Genomic DNA, 16265 nt, shown 5'->3' with positions numbered 1-16265 from the left:
TCATGTAGTTTTGGATTTTGTTTTCCCTTAATAATAAAAACCTTCATTTAAAAACTGCATGTTGTGTTCACTTGTGTTATCTTCGACTAATATTTAAATTAGTTTGATGATCTGAAACATTAAAGTGTGACAAACATACAAAAAAATAAGAAATCAGGAAGGGGGCCAACACTTTTTCACACCACTGTAGAAACAGATCTGCTGTGAGCTCAGAGTTTGTTATCTGATGATATTTGCTTTTGTTTAAATCACAAGTTCGCTTTATTTCAACTCGTTTTTTTTTTTAATAATCATGTTTAATTTGTGGTGAAAAACTACATCACCCATGATGCAATGAAGGAAATTCCACCAATCAGAGAGCCGCCGAAAGACGTCATTAGCTCCGCCCACTCAGCCAAACGAGGCCGAGTCTCCGAGTCTCCCCACACTCTCAAAATACTTAAATATTTGTGTGTGTATATATATATATATATATATATATATTGCAATAAATGTAACATATCGTTTCTAATCAACATCTTTAAATGAATATTTTTATATTTATCATTTTAATTTTGATTGTGTCATTCGTGATTGTAGTTGACTCCCTCATTAATGCTATTAAGTACACAGTCTTGTATCTTTATCTTTTTGTATGATTTTCAAAAATATTTTCCTTCTAATCAAAGTTTGTAACGTTGTGATTCACCTTGTAGCTGGTTGGGTTGGTTCATTGCTTATAAAGACACTTTCATAAAGACTGAATTGCATTTAAGGAATGATAAAAGCACAAAGATGATTTACCAATGCCAATTATTCCCTTATGACAATAAAAGAAAAAAACACACACGCACGCGTGTACACAAACACACACACACATGTTTGTTTCTGTGAATTGTGGGGACTTTCCGTAGACTTCTATTGCTTTTATAATGACCAAACAATATTTTCTATCCCCTAACCCAACACCTTACCCCTTACAGAAAACCTGTTTGCATTGTTACACTTACAGATAAACATAATTTACTATTTTTATATATGTTTTTTCCCTCATGGGGACCGCAGGCCAAAACAATGTCGCCAAAACCCCACAATGTCAAAAATGTCAGGTTTTACTATCCTTGTGAGGATAAACAAGTGAGCATAAACAAGTACACACACACACAAAATTGTCTACAATTCTCCCCATTATAATCTTTGCCATTTGAGAGGGATTTGCTACAAAGGAAACAGGCATTTTGCTCACAACTATGACCTGACCAGTGTTGCCAGTTGCATAACGCATGATCAAATAAGACTTCAGTTGTGCGTTGGATTACAGGAGAATAATCTGAGCGAGAGACATTGGGATTGAGGGAATGGGTGACTGATATAGAGTCTGAGTGAAAGGATGAGAAGAAGAAAGGGATCAGCGCGCACATGGAAATGAAAGTGGATTTGGATCCTCAAAATACCCCGTTTATTTGTGATTCTGTGTTCTTAATTAACAATCATTTAACCAGTTCAGTGGTTAAACTACATTACAAAGTGATTGCATAACAAAGCACGGGAACTATGACAAGGGGATTTCCAAGATCCCAGCAGGCAGCACTTTAATATCTAATGCGCCTTTACGCATAGCGGTCGCTCAAACTGCAATAATTAGATGAAGAGCCATCTGATGAAAATTTTGGAGACGTAACTATGCAAACAGTATTCTTTTTGGATTGTACCTCAGTAAAGTGAAGCGCTTACCGTTTGGTCTGCGCTGGAAACAGGTGGTCGCTCGCAGGGATCAGTGCGGTTTATCCGCCGGTGTGTTGTTTTTTGTCGATGGTTAGTCGCTCATGTCAGGAGTCTATTCTCCAGCGCGTCCGAGGCGAGGTGGTTTCCAGCCAGACAACTAGCTTTCTAGTATGCGGAGACCTGGTAGTTTAACCCCACTGAAACGCAAATAAACAACTTAATCACCTTAATAGCCTTGACAGAATTGAGACGGTCATTTCGATGATGGTTGTGTGTTATGCGGTGCGCGCCTCAGACAAGTTGTGTAGCCTAACCTTAATGAATGAGTCACCATGCGCGCTTTACATGCAGTAGGCTATAGGCTAGGCTACTTATCCTTGGCTTTATACTATATTTGCATATTCAAGTTCTTTATTTTAATTGAATGCTACCATATAAACTGAAATCGCGTGAAACAAAGTAAACAAGGTTAACATTGGCAGAAGAGCTGGGAATGGGGGGGGGGGGGGGGGGGGGGGTGATAAATATTCATCATATGTATATCATATGTAGCCTACATCATATAGGTACATCATATCTCTCAAAAGTCGTAAATTCGTTGTCTACAATTTAGTATCGAGCTAGGCCTTAAAACTATATTTTGAAACTATAACTTTAGGCCTAGCTACTATAAAAACACAATGACATGTTATACGAGATTATATTTTGGCGACTGTATTCCTGTTTGGCGACACTTAGTGTCATTACATTAGCACACGTTAGCTTTATGTATGCCTGTTCCTGGGAATAAAACCGACTTTAGTGTTATAACGTTAAGTACTGTGATTTCAATTCATAATTTCATTCCTTATACTTAAATTATCATAATTCTAACAACACTGTACCGTGATATACACATATTTTCTTTATAAACAATACATTTTCATTTTTTAAAGTAATTCACCATTTTTCCATTCAAATTAAACAAATTGCCTTGGTAACTTGGTAAGTCACATTTTTTAACATTACCACAGCGTGCGCCTTCTTATCCTTAAAAAATAAAAATAAAATTAACATGACACAAACTTTAGCATTTGTTCACTTCAGCATCAACTGACCTTCCAAATTTCAGTGTAGCTCTCCGTTAGTTGAAATCTTTTGTTCAGACGGACTTTTTAGTGGTCTTCTCTGGCTCCTGCAATACAGGTTTCTCTCCGTTCGTTGCTCCTGTATTGACTAAATAAAACAGTCGCCCTCACGATCTGTTTTCAATAAACAGTCAGTTCCCGTTTGGCACTGGTTTGAGCTGTTAGGGAATGGAAATAGCTCTCGCTTCCTCCTAAGACACAGAACCCCTATGTGTCCTGCTCTGTTCAAACTGATCTAGTGTCCACGTACGTCTCCTCCGCTGATGACCGTCATTGTAATGAATCCCTCTCGTGAGTGGTTCCTCTTGTCATCTCTCCACTAATCACTGTTGACTATGAATGAATGCGCTGCTCAAAGTTCAACGAAGAGAATAGAGGAGGAGCAGGTGACGGTGTGTCGCCGCTGAGGATGTGAGAGTCAGAAAGAGCGTCCTCGCATCAGCATCAGCATCAGCATCAGCATCAGCTGTGTGTCGAGGGTGGGGAGAGAGAGAGAGAGAGAGAGAGAGAGTGCCAAATACATGACTTGGTCTACATCATTCGTAAAAACTGCTTAGGCTTTGTGCGTTTCTACAGCGGATGGTAATGAGTAAAACAATTAAAGATGCAGTGTTCTTATTTAAAAATGAGAAAAGTTGTACAGATAATGAACATCTGTTCATCTGTGCAATAACATTAATTAAAATAAAATGACCTCCATTACACTCCCATTAAATGCCACCAGTCATGCCAGTATTCTCTTTATTCTGCATGGAGCTGGTCTCCCTCTCATGGGTGCTGCCATGTTGACAGCACATGATGTGCTAAAATAATAATAATAATAATAATAATAATAATAATAATACTAATAATAATAATAATAATAATAATAATAATAATAATAATAATAATAATAATAATAATAATAATAATAATAATAATAATAATAATAATAATAATAATAATAATAATAATAATAATAATAATAATAATAATAATAATACTAATACTAATAGGGACTTTTATATGACACTTTTAGTCACTTCTCTGGCTCAAGGCGCTTACAAAGCAGAAACACACACACACACACACACACACACACACATATACACATATATATATATATATATATATATATATAGTGCGAATTGAATGTGGCTGTCAGACAAAACAGACAAACAGTAACAAAAAAAAATATCAACTTCATACATCCAGGCCAATAGGTGTCAGTATAAAGCCAAAAACAGCTGTTACTATAAGGACAAATATTACTCTAATTTTGTAATAGAGCCTTGTAAAAAATTTGGTTGTGTTTGTTCTGCAGAGAGTCCAAACAGTCAATACCAGACTATTGCTCCAGTAATTGGAAGCGGTTATTTTGCCAGCAGCCTATTTTTTTCCCGTTTAAAGTAATCCAGTAATATGTCATTAATACAGCAAAGCCCTTTCAGCCGTGACTTCACGATACAGCAAACAAACTCACACATTTTGTTTGTGGAAAGATTAATGGCAGGCCCCAAAACAGTTATTAGGACTAACACCCCCACCCTTCAGAGTGAGAAGGTATTGATTATAAACTGTGATGGATTGGCTTTTTAATTGTCAAGCATGATGCAAGTGTTCAGATTAATGGCTTACCTAGTGCTGCACATGCACAACACTTTCAGTGGCCATGGATTTGCTTGTTCAAGTGTGGATATTTACATGAGAATTAGTTAATAAGGGACCGAGAAACACTAACGTATGAATGCACACACACTCTTGTCTAATTAAATATCGAGCCCTCTAAACTGATTCAGTCCTGCTATGCCAGTTCTTGGATCCAAATCACTGCACATGGCTGTAATGTCTAAAGATGTGTGAACCCTATACACATCCATCTCCCTGAATGTTGTGTCATGTTTAAATTACGGTTTGCAGTATTCTTAAAATGGAACTATTCGGAACTACCCAGCCTTATCTCACCAATCTATAGCTGCATTTGAGGAATCATCAAGTCCACATGAAGCACCCGGTGCTTGGTGGTCCATATAATAGACTGGAAAGAAGAGAGGAGGAAAAGATTGCCAGTGCCAAAAGCTGCCAGCAACCTCCATTCATCACTGGTGTTTGTGATTACAGCCTGAACTCTATCACACAGAGGACATATATGGAGTGGCATGGCCACATTAAAGAGTACAGTAAAGGAGGAGAGATTGGAAAGAGGGTTGATAATGACAGAGGGACAGAAAAACAGGGGGAGAAAGAGAGAGGGCATAAAGGCCGAATAAGATCTGTGGTAGGTCTCTTTTGAGTGCTAAGGTGGGGTGCCTGAGATCTAGTTCAATTGTTGTTAGTGAGGGCTCAGCTCTGAAAGCTTTGACTGACAGTTCAAATCACATTCAGAGAGCTTCGCTTGACTAGTCGTGACTTTGGTCTGGATCAAGGCAGGTTATATTCTTTATATTTTTCAGACATCTCTGTGTATCTGGATGGGGCCTAGAACATTTTACATAGCGCTGGATCTTCATCTTGTGCAGTCTTACAGATGGGTGAGTCAGCTGCCATAGATGCCAGAAATATCCCAGTTAAAAGGTACCCTCCATAAGGGCGAGGCAGGGTGCGTGTATATAACGTCTGATAATTACATGTGTCTAAAACAGGGAACCCTGAGAGCTTCGAGTTGAGCCACAGACTGCAGAAACATCACAGAAAGAAACATGTGCCACCCTCACTATGCAGAACCACTTGTAATCCACAGCAGCCTAAGCCTGTAGTTACACTGGGTTAAAAAAAGTAAGTATACATATACTGTTACATCTAAGACATCTTAAATATACAGAGAAGAATGCAGTGCATAAGTGCACATGTGTGCATATGTGTGTGTGTGTGTGTGCCGGAAACAGAGATAAATTATTGAAGTCTGAGTGTTGTTATTTGTGCTTTAAACACTATGTTTTCAAATAATGTTTGTCTGTTTGATTTAATTTACCCTGAATAGTATTGTTCTGAAGGATAATCTCTCTGTGGTTCAGCCACTGAGAGAAAAATTTTTTAAAGGAGGTTACAATTATGTAACATTGTGTGGTGATAAGACAGAGCCATACAAAATTTCAATAAAATCTACAACAACAAAAACATATAGGTCTATACAGGATATAAATAATGGAGTCGAAGTAGAGGAATGGGGGGACTAAAAGAAAGAGTGAGGTAATCTGTGTACAACTTGTAGATGAGCTCTATTCAATGTTATTCCTCTCTAATGCCAGTACAACTATTCCTTTATTTGTTTGTTTGTTTTAAACAAATGTAATACAACTGGTCAATCAATGTTTAGGATAAAATAGAAATGTCAAATGGTTAACTGATGGAAATGTAATTTCATATTGCTCACATTTGTCACATATTATTGATTTATTTATTTGAAACATTTTAATAACTATTTTACATTAGGCAGCTAAGCAGGCATTTTACATATTGTGGCCTGCAAGGCTACTTTATTTATTGAAATTGTTTATTATGTATTATTTATTTATTGTTTTTTTTTTGTTTGTTTACATTTATTTATTAGTATTTAAACAAACCACTTACGAAGTGTATTTCCTGGTGGAAATGTAAATTTGCCTTCCATAATGCAACATTGGTTTATTTATTTATTTAGTTAACAACTAATGCATAGCTGATATGTTGGGGGAAAGAAATCCTCTTATTAGGTTGCAGAGCAGCAGACATGAAAAGTGTAGTAATAGCGCCCTCTGATGGTCATCATCAGTTTAACAACAAACGCGTCTCGTGTTCTAGAGAGTTCTAGGTGCATTGTGGGTACCTCACCCGGCAGCGTCCTCCTCTAGCCTGCAAACATGATGGTGAGTGCTCTTTCATGACTGTTTTGCCTTCAAATCCATCGTCATCTGAACTTTTGTCGCATTTCCTAGTGCTGGGAGATAAACGTCCAGGGAGAATAAAGCACAAAGGACATGTCTGTGAGATTATTTCTGTTTTAGATGAGATAATACGCCTAAAGGTTTACATTGATGCTAGTTAGCTTGGTGGCTAACGATGCATTCTTCTGTATGAAAGAGTGGTGACTGGCAGAATTACGACGCGATGTGCAAAAGTTGCCTCTGTACGTCATGTGTACATAGTGTTTTATATTTCACTATATTTTCTATATTAGTTTTAATCCGTGTGGTTGCTAAATGATGCCAGAGGCTTTAGTTTAGCATCAATTCGGTAAAGGAGAAAGTGCTAATGAACCGGTTACACCCTTCAATACTGTTCGTCTCTTTAGTTACTATGATAAACCTGTGACTTTAAAACAATTTTTTAATTTTCCGAATAAAGACCCTTGTTTTTAGCACGTAGACACACACACACACACACTCACACAGAGATTAGTGTTATTCATGACATATCTTTTTGTGCATGACAGCAACTGCAAAAATTAAGACTTGACTTGATTAAGAATTACTGTTATTTATAATAGTGTTATAATATGTCTCTGTGTGTATATAAAGAGAAAAAGAGATAATGGACGTATGTATGCAAAAGTTGTATAAGTAAGTATCACAGCACTTTATTAATTAACTTCTATAACGAGAAATGGTCAATACACTGGCTGTGTAAGGACTGTCAAAAGTCTCCCATGGTCATGGAAAACCTTTAAAAAAATCAATTATTTAAAAATTGTGATAAACCGATCATGGAAATTAGCACAATTGCATAATATTATGACCGTATCTATTTGAAATGTTTTTTTTTCTAGTTTGATCTGTTCTTAAAAATATTAAAAACTTTTAATTGAATTCAAAAGATGGTGTAGTTATTATATTATAGTGATTCCTAAACATCTCCCCTCAGCCCACTCCAGTCATCCTCCTGAAGGAGGGCACAGACAGCTCTCAGGGGATCCCACAGCTCATCAGTAACATCAATGCCTGCCAGGTTGTGGCAGAGGCTGTGCGGACCACCCTCGGCCCCCGTGGCATGGACAAGCTTGTGGTAGATAACAGAGGTAAGTCTGAATTTCTATACAAGTGTTGCTTGATTGGGAAGGACTCAGACTGTTATATTTGTTGGTATGATATTAACATGATGCTCTGATTTTTCATGCTGTGATTTACATGACGTTATCTTGCAGGCAAAGCCACTATTTCTAATGATGGAGCCACAATTCTGAAGCTTTTGGATGTTGTACACCCTGCAGCCAAAACTCTGGTAGACATTGCCAGATCTCAGGATGCAGAGGTAAGTTTGACACTCTCTGTGGGTATATTTATACTGCTTCAAAAGGTAGTTACTAGTTAGTTAGGTAGATGGTTTTAGTTCTCAGTGTTGATTGATTGACAATATTATATTATAGATATGCTATGAAACACCTGTTCAACTAATTATTGACTACAAAGCACATATTTATCAAATGTTCTGTTATGGTTTTAGCCTCATAATCTATATTTTGTAGCAGAAGTGTGATTTACATGACGTTATCTTGCAGGCAAAGCCACTATTTCTAATGATGGAGCCACGATTCTGAAGCTTTTGGATGTTGTACACCCTGCAGCCAAAACTCTGGTAGACATTGCCAGATCTCAGGATGCAGAGGTAAGTTTGACACTCTCTGTGGGTATATTTATACTGCTTCAAAAGGTAGTTACTAGTTAGTTAGGTAGTTAGGTGGTTTTAGTTCTCAGTGTTGATTGATTGACAATATTATATTATAGATATGCTATGAAACACCTGTTCAACTAATTATTGACTACAAAGCACATATTTATCAAATGTTCTGTTATGGTTTTAGCCTCATAATCTATATTTTGTAGCAGAAAGATAGCACTTTAAATGTTTTAATGATACATTTTCTTTCTTTTTTACAAAAGCAGTTGTGCACTTAAAAGACAGTATTGTGAACGTAAGCATGACTGAAGGAGCCTGTTATGTCCGTTTCTTAATTAGAAATGTTATTTTTTTAACAAGATGGGCTCAATTTGCATAATTATCTTATGGCTCTTTAAATGCGCTAGAGTGTATCATCTACATTGTGTGTGTTTGTTTAGGTTGGTGATGGCACCACTTCAGTGACTCTGCTTGCTGCTGAGTTTCTGAAGCAGTTAAAGCCATACGTAGAGGAGGGGCTTCACCCCCAGACCATCATCAGAGCTTTCCGCATCGCCACACAGCTCGCTGTCAAAAAGATCAACGAAATCGCTGTTACCATCAAAAAGGATGACAAGCAGTGAGTCCCGACCCTGTGTGCAGTTATGTATTATAGTCATGTGTTATTATCATATAAATGTCACAGAGCTAATCATTTGTCCTCTGTTGCTACCACAGAGAGCAGAGGAGGTTGTTGGAGAAGTGTGCTGCTACGGCTCTGAACTCCAAGCTGATTGCAGGACAGAAGGAATTCTTCTCTGAGATGGTGGTGGATGCAGTGATGATGCTGGATGATCTACTTCCTCTGAAGATGATTGGAGTGAAGAAGGTGCAGGGTGGCGCTCTGGAGGTGAGAGTGAGCAGGGTTCTGGATTCCGAGGAATTTTATTTTTTTTATTTTAGGTTTTTGTTCACACTGCGAACAAATCATTTGGACTGTGGATTTTTTTTTGAAGTGTTGAAATCTGTATGTACAGTAGATATTGTAATCAATACTTTATCTTTATTAGTACACCTCACATCTTTTAAAATAGATTTTAAAGGGGTCCTATTATGCTCTTTTACAAAGTCTTGATTTTGTTTTGGGGGTGTACTAGAACAAGCTCTCTCATACTAGGTTGTTTGAAAAACACATTATTTTTCACATATTTTACATTATTACAACACCTCTCTCCCCAGTCTGGCATGAACGGCTCGAATAGTTCCTGTATCAAATGAAGGCCCGCCTTCTGAAATACGAAATGTGCTGTGATTGGTTAGCTGGGCCAGTGTGTGTTGTGATTGGCAGCACTCGGCGCCTGTTCGAGAAATGTCATGCCCCTTACTATAGCTGCCTGCGAGCTTCAGTGTAAATTTTGCGTCAAAATCAAATAAATTTGAGCGCGATTTAAACCTGGATGATTGTAACCACTCTAAGTTCGTCTGCCTTGGGGAAAGCTAGCGTGTCTCCGACATAGTGATAACACTCGTTGCCTTCTCTAGTGCAGCTCAACCAGGTCTTGTCCCATTCGTCGATATTTGTGATATCACAAATCCCGGAAAATATGCGTTGTAGTCCAAACGAGTCATTCATTGTAGTTTTTGAAAAGTGATTTCTGTTAAATCAAATATCTCCCTTTGAATTGGACTTTAAGCTTTGTAACTTCGCAGATCTTTTTTATACACAAACTGCAACATTACAAATTAACTAAAGTTGAAAAAGCATAATAGGACCCCTTTAAAACACTACGTGCCATACTTTTGCCTACTTTATAAATGGAGAACCACTGGGCAGGTTATTTGAAACGCAACAAACTCACACAAAACATAGCTTGTTGCTAGGAGATTTGTTAAAAATGGGCTTCAACATGTTTAATAATCTCTGACTAGATGGAATCTTTGTCTGAAGCTAGAAAATCGAATTCTGTCCATCATACACTATACGTTTTTCGATGAAATGTCAAATCTTACTATTGAAAATATGCAGACTGGTTCTGACCTTCTCCAACTAGCGTTGACTTACTCCAGATGGCAAATCAGGGGAAAAGCCATTCCAGCCTTTACTCGATAAGATAAAACTGATTTTTGTTGCCAGTCTGAACAAAGCCTTTACATTTAAGGATCATGGTTGTGGAATAGCTGAACAGTGTCGATTTACCCATAGTAATCTCACAGAGATGCAGTATTGGCGAAGTAGGTCTCTCTATTGAATTGCAGCAAAAGAAACATGTAGATTTTAACATTGCATTCCTTTGTTTTTGTTTCTGTCTATCAGGACTCTCAGCTTGTAGCTGGTGTGGCATTCAAGAAGACCTTCTCCTATGCTGGTTTTGAGATGCAGCCCAAGCGCTATGTGAACCCAAAAATCGCACTGCTCAACATTGAGCTGGAGTTAAAGGCAGAGAAGGATAATGCAGAAGTCCGTGTCAACTCTGTGGAGGTCAGTACTGCTCTTAACCCACTGGTGAGATCATTCTAGGCTGGTCCCTGCAGCGTACGATCACACTGCGTCACATGATCAACTGCTGAATTAAAATCTGCTTTCGCGCTTTGGCTGGTGCAGAACCAGAGACGGACTTTTTGAGACGGCATTTGTCATAACTGTTCAGTAACTTCAACCATATAATGCATATTTTAGGTTGCATACATTTAAATACACATAGGTACTAGCAAAACAATACATTTATAGTTTGTAAAATACACACCGATGTCTATGGAAGCGGCAATAATGATCCTTACAAATATAATCTGACAACATGTTTTATTGATATCATATACACATTGTGTAGGTACAATAAGGTTTACTCTGCTCTTCTCCCAGTTCACCGGTGACTTACTTTAATGTCTTTCGGGAGGAGAGGATGAATTTACGTGTGTTAAATCCCACAGCTCGGATTCAGCGCGAACTAACATGGCGGCGCCCATCACCCGCTATAGATCAACTAACATGCGCATTATAAAAGTGTTTAAACTACCAAATACATTTACATTATCAGATATTTTATTATATAGTGAACATGTTTGTGAATATTTTTAATAAAAAAGCAAAAACAAAATAAAAGTTGTTCGTGTGTCATACAGCGCTATTTTGGCTGCGGTGTGTCACATTACAAGCATGATGCGTCGCCATGGAAACTATAAGGCCATTCATTCTAAAATAATGGTCGCCTTAAAAAAAACTCATGCTGGGTGCTCAGCTAGAATAGCTAGAAACACACACGTGAAAGGGTTAACATCACAGGTTGTCTCTTTGATTGGTAAGACCAAATGATGAAAAACTTAAGCCATAAGCATTTTATTGTAGTGACACTAACCATTCCCAAAGTCTGTAAATTCATATTTTCAGAGATTCTCATGTCAATAATCCATCATGGCCAAACTCAGTTGTTTTTCCACATGTTTATGTGGCTGTTTGCAGGACTATCAGGCCATTGTTGATGCTGAATGGAACATCCTATACGATAAGCTGGAGAAGATCTACAAATCTGGCACTAAAGTGGTGCTGTCAAAGCTGCCCATTGGAGATGTTGCTACACAATACTTTGCAGACAGAGATCTGTTCTGTGCAGGCCGTGTTGTGGAGGAAGATCTTAAGAGAACTATGATGGTGTGATGATATCCTGTGTTCATGCTGTCATTTAGCTTTGGCTGTATATCAGTACTTTTGTGATTCGATTCCAGTCTGTTTTTATATTGTGCTAAATATAGTCCAGTTTTATTTAGCGTTGTAATTCTGCTATCATGAGTAAATTAATGCCATATATCATCTCTTATGCACACGTAATACTGTGTTGGACGTGGTAATTATATGTTGTTATCCATGTAGCAGTTATAGCAGCTGTAGTGTCTCCTCCAGGCCTGTGGTGGCTCTATTCAGACCAGTGTCGGTGCCCTGACTGATGATGTGCTTGGACAGTGTGAGCTCTTTGAAGAAGTGCAGGTTGGAGGAGAAAGGTATGTTTTTTTCTATGTAACTACAAAATGTAATTATGTCCATGAAACTGGAGATTTTAATAAGTGATTTCACGTAAATATTTTCCATACACACAATTTAACTGTGTGTATTGCACTACAGATACAACTTCTTCAAAGGCTGCCCTAAGGCCAAGACCTGCACCATCATCCTGAGGGGTGGTGCAGAGCAGTTCATGGAGGAAACAGATCGCTCACTGCACGATGCCATCATGATTGTGCGCAGAGCAATCAAGGTGGGGAAAACTTCATCTCTTGCTACAAATGACTACAACTACAGATTTATTTTATCTTTGATTTCCAGTATTCCTTGTGGGCAAAGACTGAAAACGTTGTGTTAATGTATAGTAAGCTGAATCACATAGGACAGTAGTACTCTAGTCCTGAATAATCATGATGCACTGAAATTTCTGAATGTTTAAAAAACTGCCAGCAGGGGGAGACAAGTTTCTTTAGCTATTAAAGGGGTCCTATTATGCTCTTTTACAAAGTCTTGTAAAAGACTTTTGGGGTGTGCTAGAACATGCTCTCATGCTTGGTGGTTCAAAAATTTAAGGGGGTCTGAATACTTTCCGTACCCACTGTAATTTTTCACATAATTTATATTATTACAATACCTTTCTCCCCAACCTGGCACAAATGGCTCGATTAGTTCTGGGTTTGATGAAGGCCCGCCTTAGACAGTGTTTCAGTACTGCCACGCCCCTTGCCAAAGCAGCAAGTTCTGTCTGTTTCGGTATAGTTAAGGATGGCGTTAATACTGCCATATCAATTTGAGCCGGTGTTCTGTTGATTTGTGAAAACGGTGGGTAGTACAATTCGACTACGAAAAATGCTAAAATTATGGTTTATTAACATCTACACCAACCACAACCCTAAATCTACCCTTACAGTAATGCAAATACAGTAATTGTGTTATATTCGCGGTTGCGGCTAGAAGGGATACAGCTACCGGAAACCAACGATAAATAATTTTTTTCTACGTATTAGATTGTTTTATTAACGTCTTCACCTACCCCAACCCTAAACTTACCCTTACAGTAATGCAGATACGTTAAATATTGTTGTTCAGCATGATAAAAAGGACGCAATATTGATGTGTGCATGCACAGTAAGCCCTGGTAGGAAAATCTGACGGGTAGGATAAAATGTCAGGACACCGGATTCAGACCCCGACAATATTGAACAAGAGGATCGCGCAGAACCTTTGCACCCACGGATATTGCAAGATATGTTAGAGTGGTAACGTTATTGTTGTTTTTGTTTTTTGGGCTAAATCACATTTTAGATACGATTTCAACAGCCGCATAAAAATACTGCGTTTACTATGTACAGATAAGTGCAACGGTAATATGTATTATATTTATTGTTCTTTATTTCTAACATGATGCAGTGTTTCCCACAGACTTTCCAGAGGTTCACACAGAGATTTCCCCGGTAACGGCTGTACACAAAACAGCGCTCCGCTCACAAACGCTGCTTTATCAGGCATTACATGCAAGATGAAATTAAAATGATATCCAAAATTTTCTGAAGACACTCGGTTTCCTTCAGAAATACAGTGATATAAAAACACCCACACCGGGTTTCGATTTTGAACCGTGCAGCTCTCATGTTTATTCAACGAAGTCAAAGCCTTTTGGAAAATCTGTTTGTGGTGGTCAGTTTTGATATTGTGGTGGGCGCCACCAATAAATCAATGAATGAGAAACACTATATTCTCATAATTGAAGTGTAAATTCTGCAGATTACAGCATTGTCCAGTATTGTACTGTCAGCAGTTTATAAAAACGTTTTCATAATTTTAACATATTTACATAATTATTCAGGTGCATGTGTAATAACTTGTGAAAACTTGACGCTACAGCTAGGGGTTTGCTGGTACGAGTATCGGTACCAAACGGTTCACGGGGTAAATTCCAAATGGAAGTGCTCATCCCTATCCACTTGGAGTGGGGACTTTGGAGTGAGCAGGGCACGTGCATGCCATTAGTCGTTTGGAATGCTCTTGGCAAAGCGAGCAACGTAATTTCCTCATTATCTTCAGCTGGCATGTTCCCGTGACAACGCAGCGCTTAAAAGGCATAAAAAAATTTACATTTTATATTTTAAAAAGTTTTATATAGATTAGTTTGTATATATTATATAGCATATTTTAAAAACTTTTTAAAATATAAAATGTATGTTTATTTGCAACAGTTATGCTAACAACAATAAAAAGACATTTATTACAGTAAAACAGCGACATCTGCTGACGGACACCGTGCTGTGTTGTCACGGGAACATGCCAGCTGAAGATAATGAGGAAATTAAGTCGCTCCCTTTGCCAAGTGCATTCCAAACAATTACATAATGGCACACACGTGCCCTGCTCACTCCAAAGTCCCCACTCCAAGGGGATAGGGATGATCACTTCAATTTGAAATTTACCCTGTGAACCGTTTGGTACCGATACTCGTACCGGCACACCCCTAGCTACAGCAGCACTTCTTCTTCGTCGTCGTCTTGTCTGATGCACTCAACCAAGCATTCTATCCATGACCTCGCCCTTCCCCACCCCCCAACCATTCGAATTTCCGTAGGCGGGAATTATTTTAATATTCTAATGGCCGCTTTGTGACATCACAAAACCAGGAAAACAACGCTGTAGTCAAAACTAACAGTTCGTTGTAGTTCTTGAAAAGGGATTTTTGAAAAACGAAATATCTCCCTTTGGAGTGGACTTTGAAATTTGTAACTTTGTAGATCTTTTTAATGCCCAAACATACACACTACACACTGACTAAAATTCAAACAGTGAAAAAGAATAATAGGACTCCTTTAAAAGTAAAACAGACATAGTCCTTGCTGAACGCTACAAATATAGTCATGTTCTGAACATGTATTTCCCCATGACAGAATGACTCTATTGTTGCTGGAGGTGGCGCTATTGAGATGGAGCTGTCGAAGTATCTGAGGGATTACTCTAGAACAATTCCAGGCAAGCAGCAGCTGCTGATCGGAGCCTATGCCAAAGCCCTGGAGATTATTCCCAGACAGCTGTGTGACAACGCAGGCTTTGATGCTACCAATATCCTAAACAAACTGAGGGCCAAGCATGCACAGGTACTTACACAAGTCATGCCTATTTATTTTTCATTAAATCATCTAAATTAAATGTCAGTGTTATAATTAATCCATTTGCATGATCTCTCTTTTCCTTAGGGTGGTATGTGGTATGGAGTGGACGTGAATAATGAAGATATAGCAGATAACTTCCAGGCGTGTGTATGGGAGCCCTCTGTTGTGCGTATCAATGCCCTGACCGCTGCCTCCGAAGCTGCGTGTCTCATCCTCTCAGTGGATGAGACCATCAAGAACCCTCGCTCTACTGCTGACGGCCCAGCGGCCCCTGCTGGCAGAGGAAGAGGTCGTGGTAGACCGCCACATGCCCACTAATCCACACCCATCCCCATAGTGTCTTGGGCAGAGCCTCTGGACTGACTCAGAAGGTCAAAACAAATGCTGGCCACTTATAGGGCCTTGATTTGTTTCCTTGACTCATTTTGTTACTTTCTGGTCCCACTAAATCCAAGCATTTCCGTGTGTTAACAAAGGCTAAAGCAGAATAAAATGTCATTTTTGCTAATTGTTCCAGGGATTGAATCATCTGTTGGATAGTTGGAGATTTGAATGTTGTTTTGTGAAAGTCTGAGAACACATACAAACCATACAGACACTCAAATAAAGAGTGATCAGTTTGTAGATCTGTATAAGCACTGATATGCAGGCACTCTGCTGACATACGTTCCTGTGTTGGTCATTCAGTGGAACTATTTATTGGACCATTAAAATCAGTACTTTTGCTTCTCAACATTTGTGTGTGATTTCTTT

The 16265-nt window shown here is 38.5% G+C and overlaps 2 protein-coding genes across 2 annotated transcripts in view; one reads left to right on the top strand and one right to left on the bottom strand.

Annotated features, from left to right (window-relative positions):
• The window catches only part of slc8a4b (solute carrier family 8 member 4b), a 78552-nt gene extending 75285 nt beyond the window's left edge, over nt 1-3267 (bottom strand). Inside the window, exons 1-2 of the mRNA XM_016269459.1 lie at nt 2802-3267; nt 1714-1901 (exon numbers count right to left, since the gene is read on the bottom strand). The gene's annotated coding sequence lies outside the window, so the exon portion shown is untranslated. The remainder of the gene's footprint in view (nt 1-1713; nt 1902-2801) is intronic.
• A 3305-nt stretch (nt 3268-6572) lies between these two features.
• cct7 (chaperonin containing TCP1, subunit 7 (eta)) lies at nt 6573-16245 on the top strand. The gene is made up of 11 exons (XM_016269458.1): nt 6573-6655; nt 7650-7803; nt 7930-8036; nt 8843-9021; nt 9120-9291; nt 10696-10860; nt 11839-12027; nt 12277-12374; nt 12496-12628; nt 15291-15497; nt 15597-16245. Exons 1-11 carry the CDS (start codon nt 6650-6652, stop codon nt 15828-15830), a joined length of 1644 nt encoding a protein of 547 aa, XP_016124944.1. The 5' UTR covers nt 6573-6649; the 3' UTR covers nt 15831-16245.
• The last annotated feature ends 20 nt before the right edge of the window (nt 16246-16265 follow it).

This window comes from Sinocyclocheilus grahami, unplaced genomic scaffold (genome assembly GCF_001515645.1).
Source record: "Sinocyclocheilus grahami isolate Dianchi unplaced genomic scaffold, SAMN03320097.WGS_v1.1 scaffold52.1, whole genome shotgun sequence".
Taxonomy (NCBI): Eukaryota; Metazoa; Chordata; class Actinopteri; order Cypriniformes; family Cyprinidae; genus Sinocyclocheilus; species Sinocyclocheilus grahami.
This window is presented reverse-complemented; position numbering and strand designations above follow the sequence as displayed.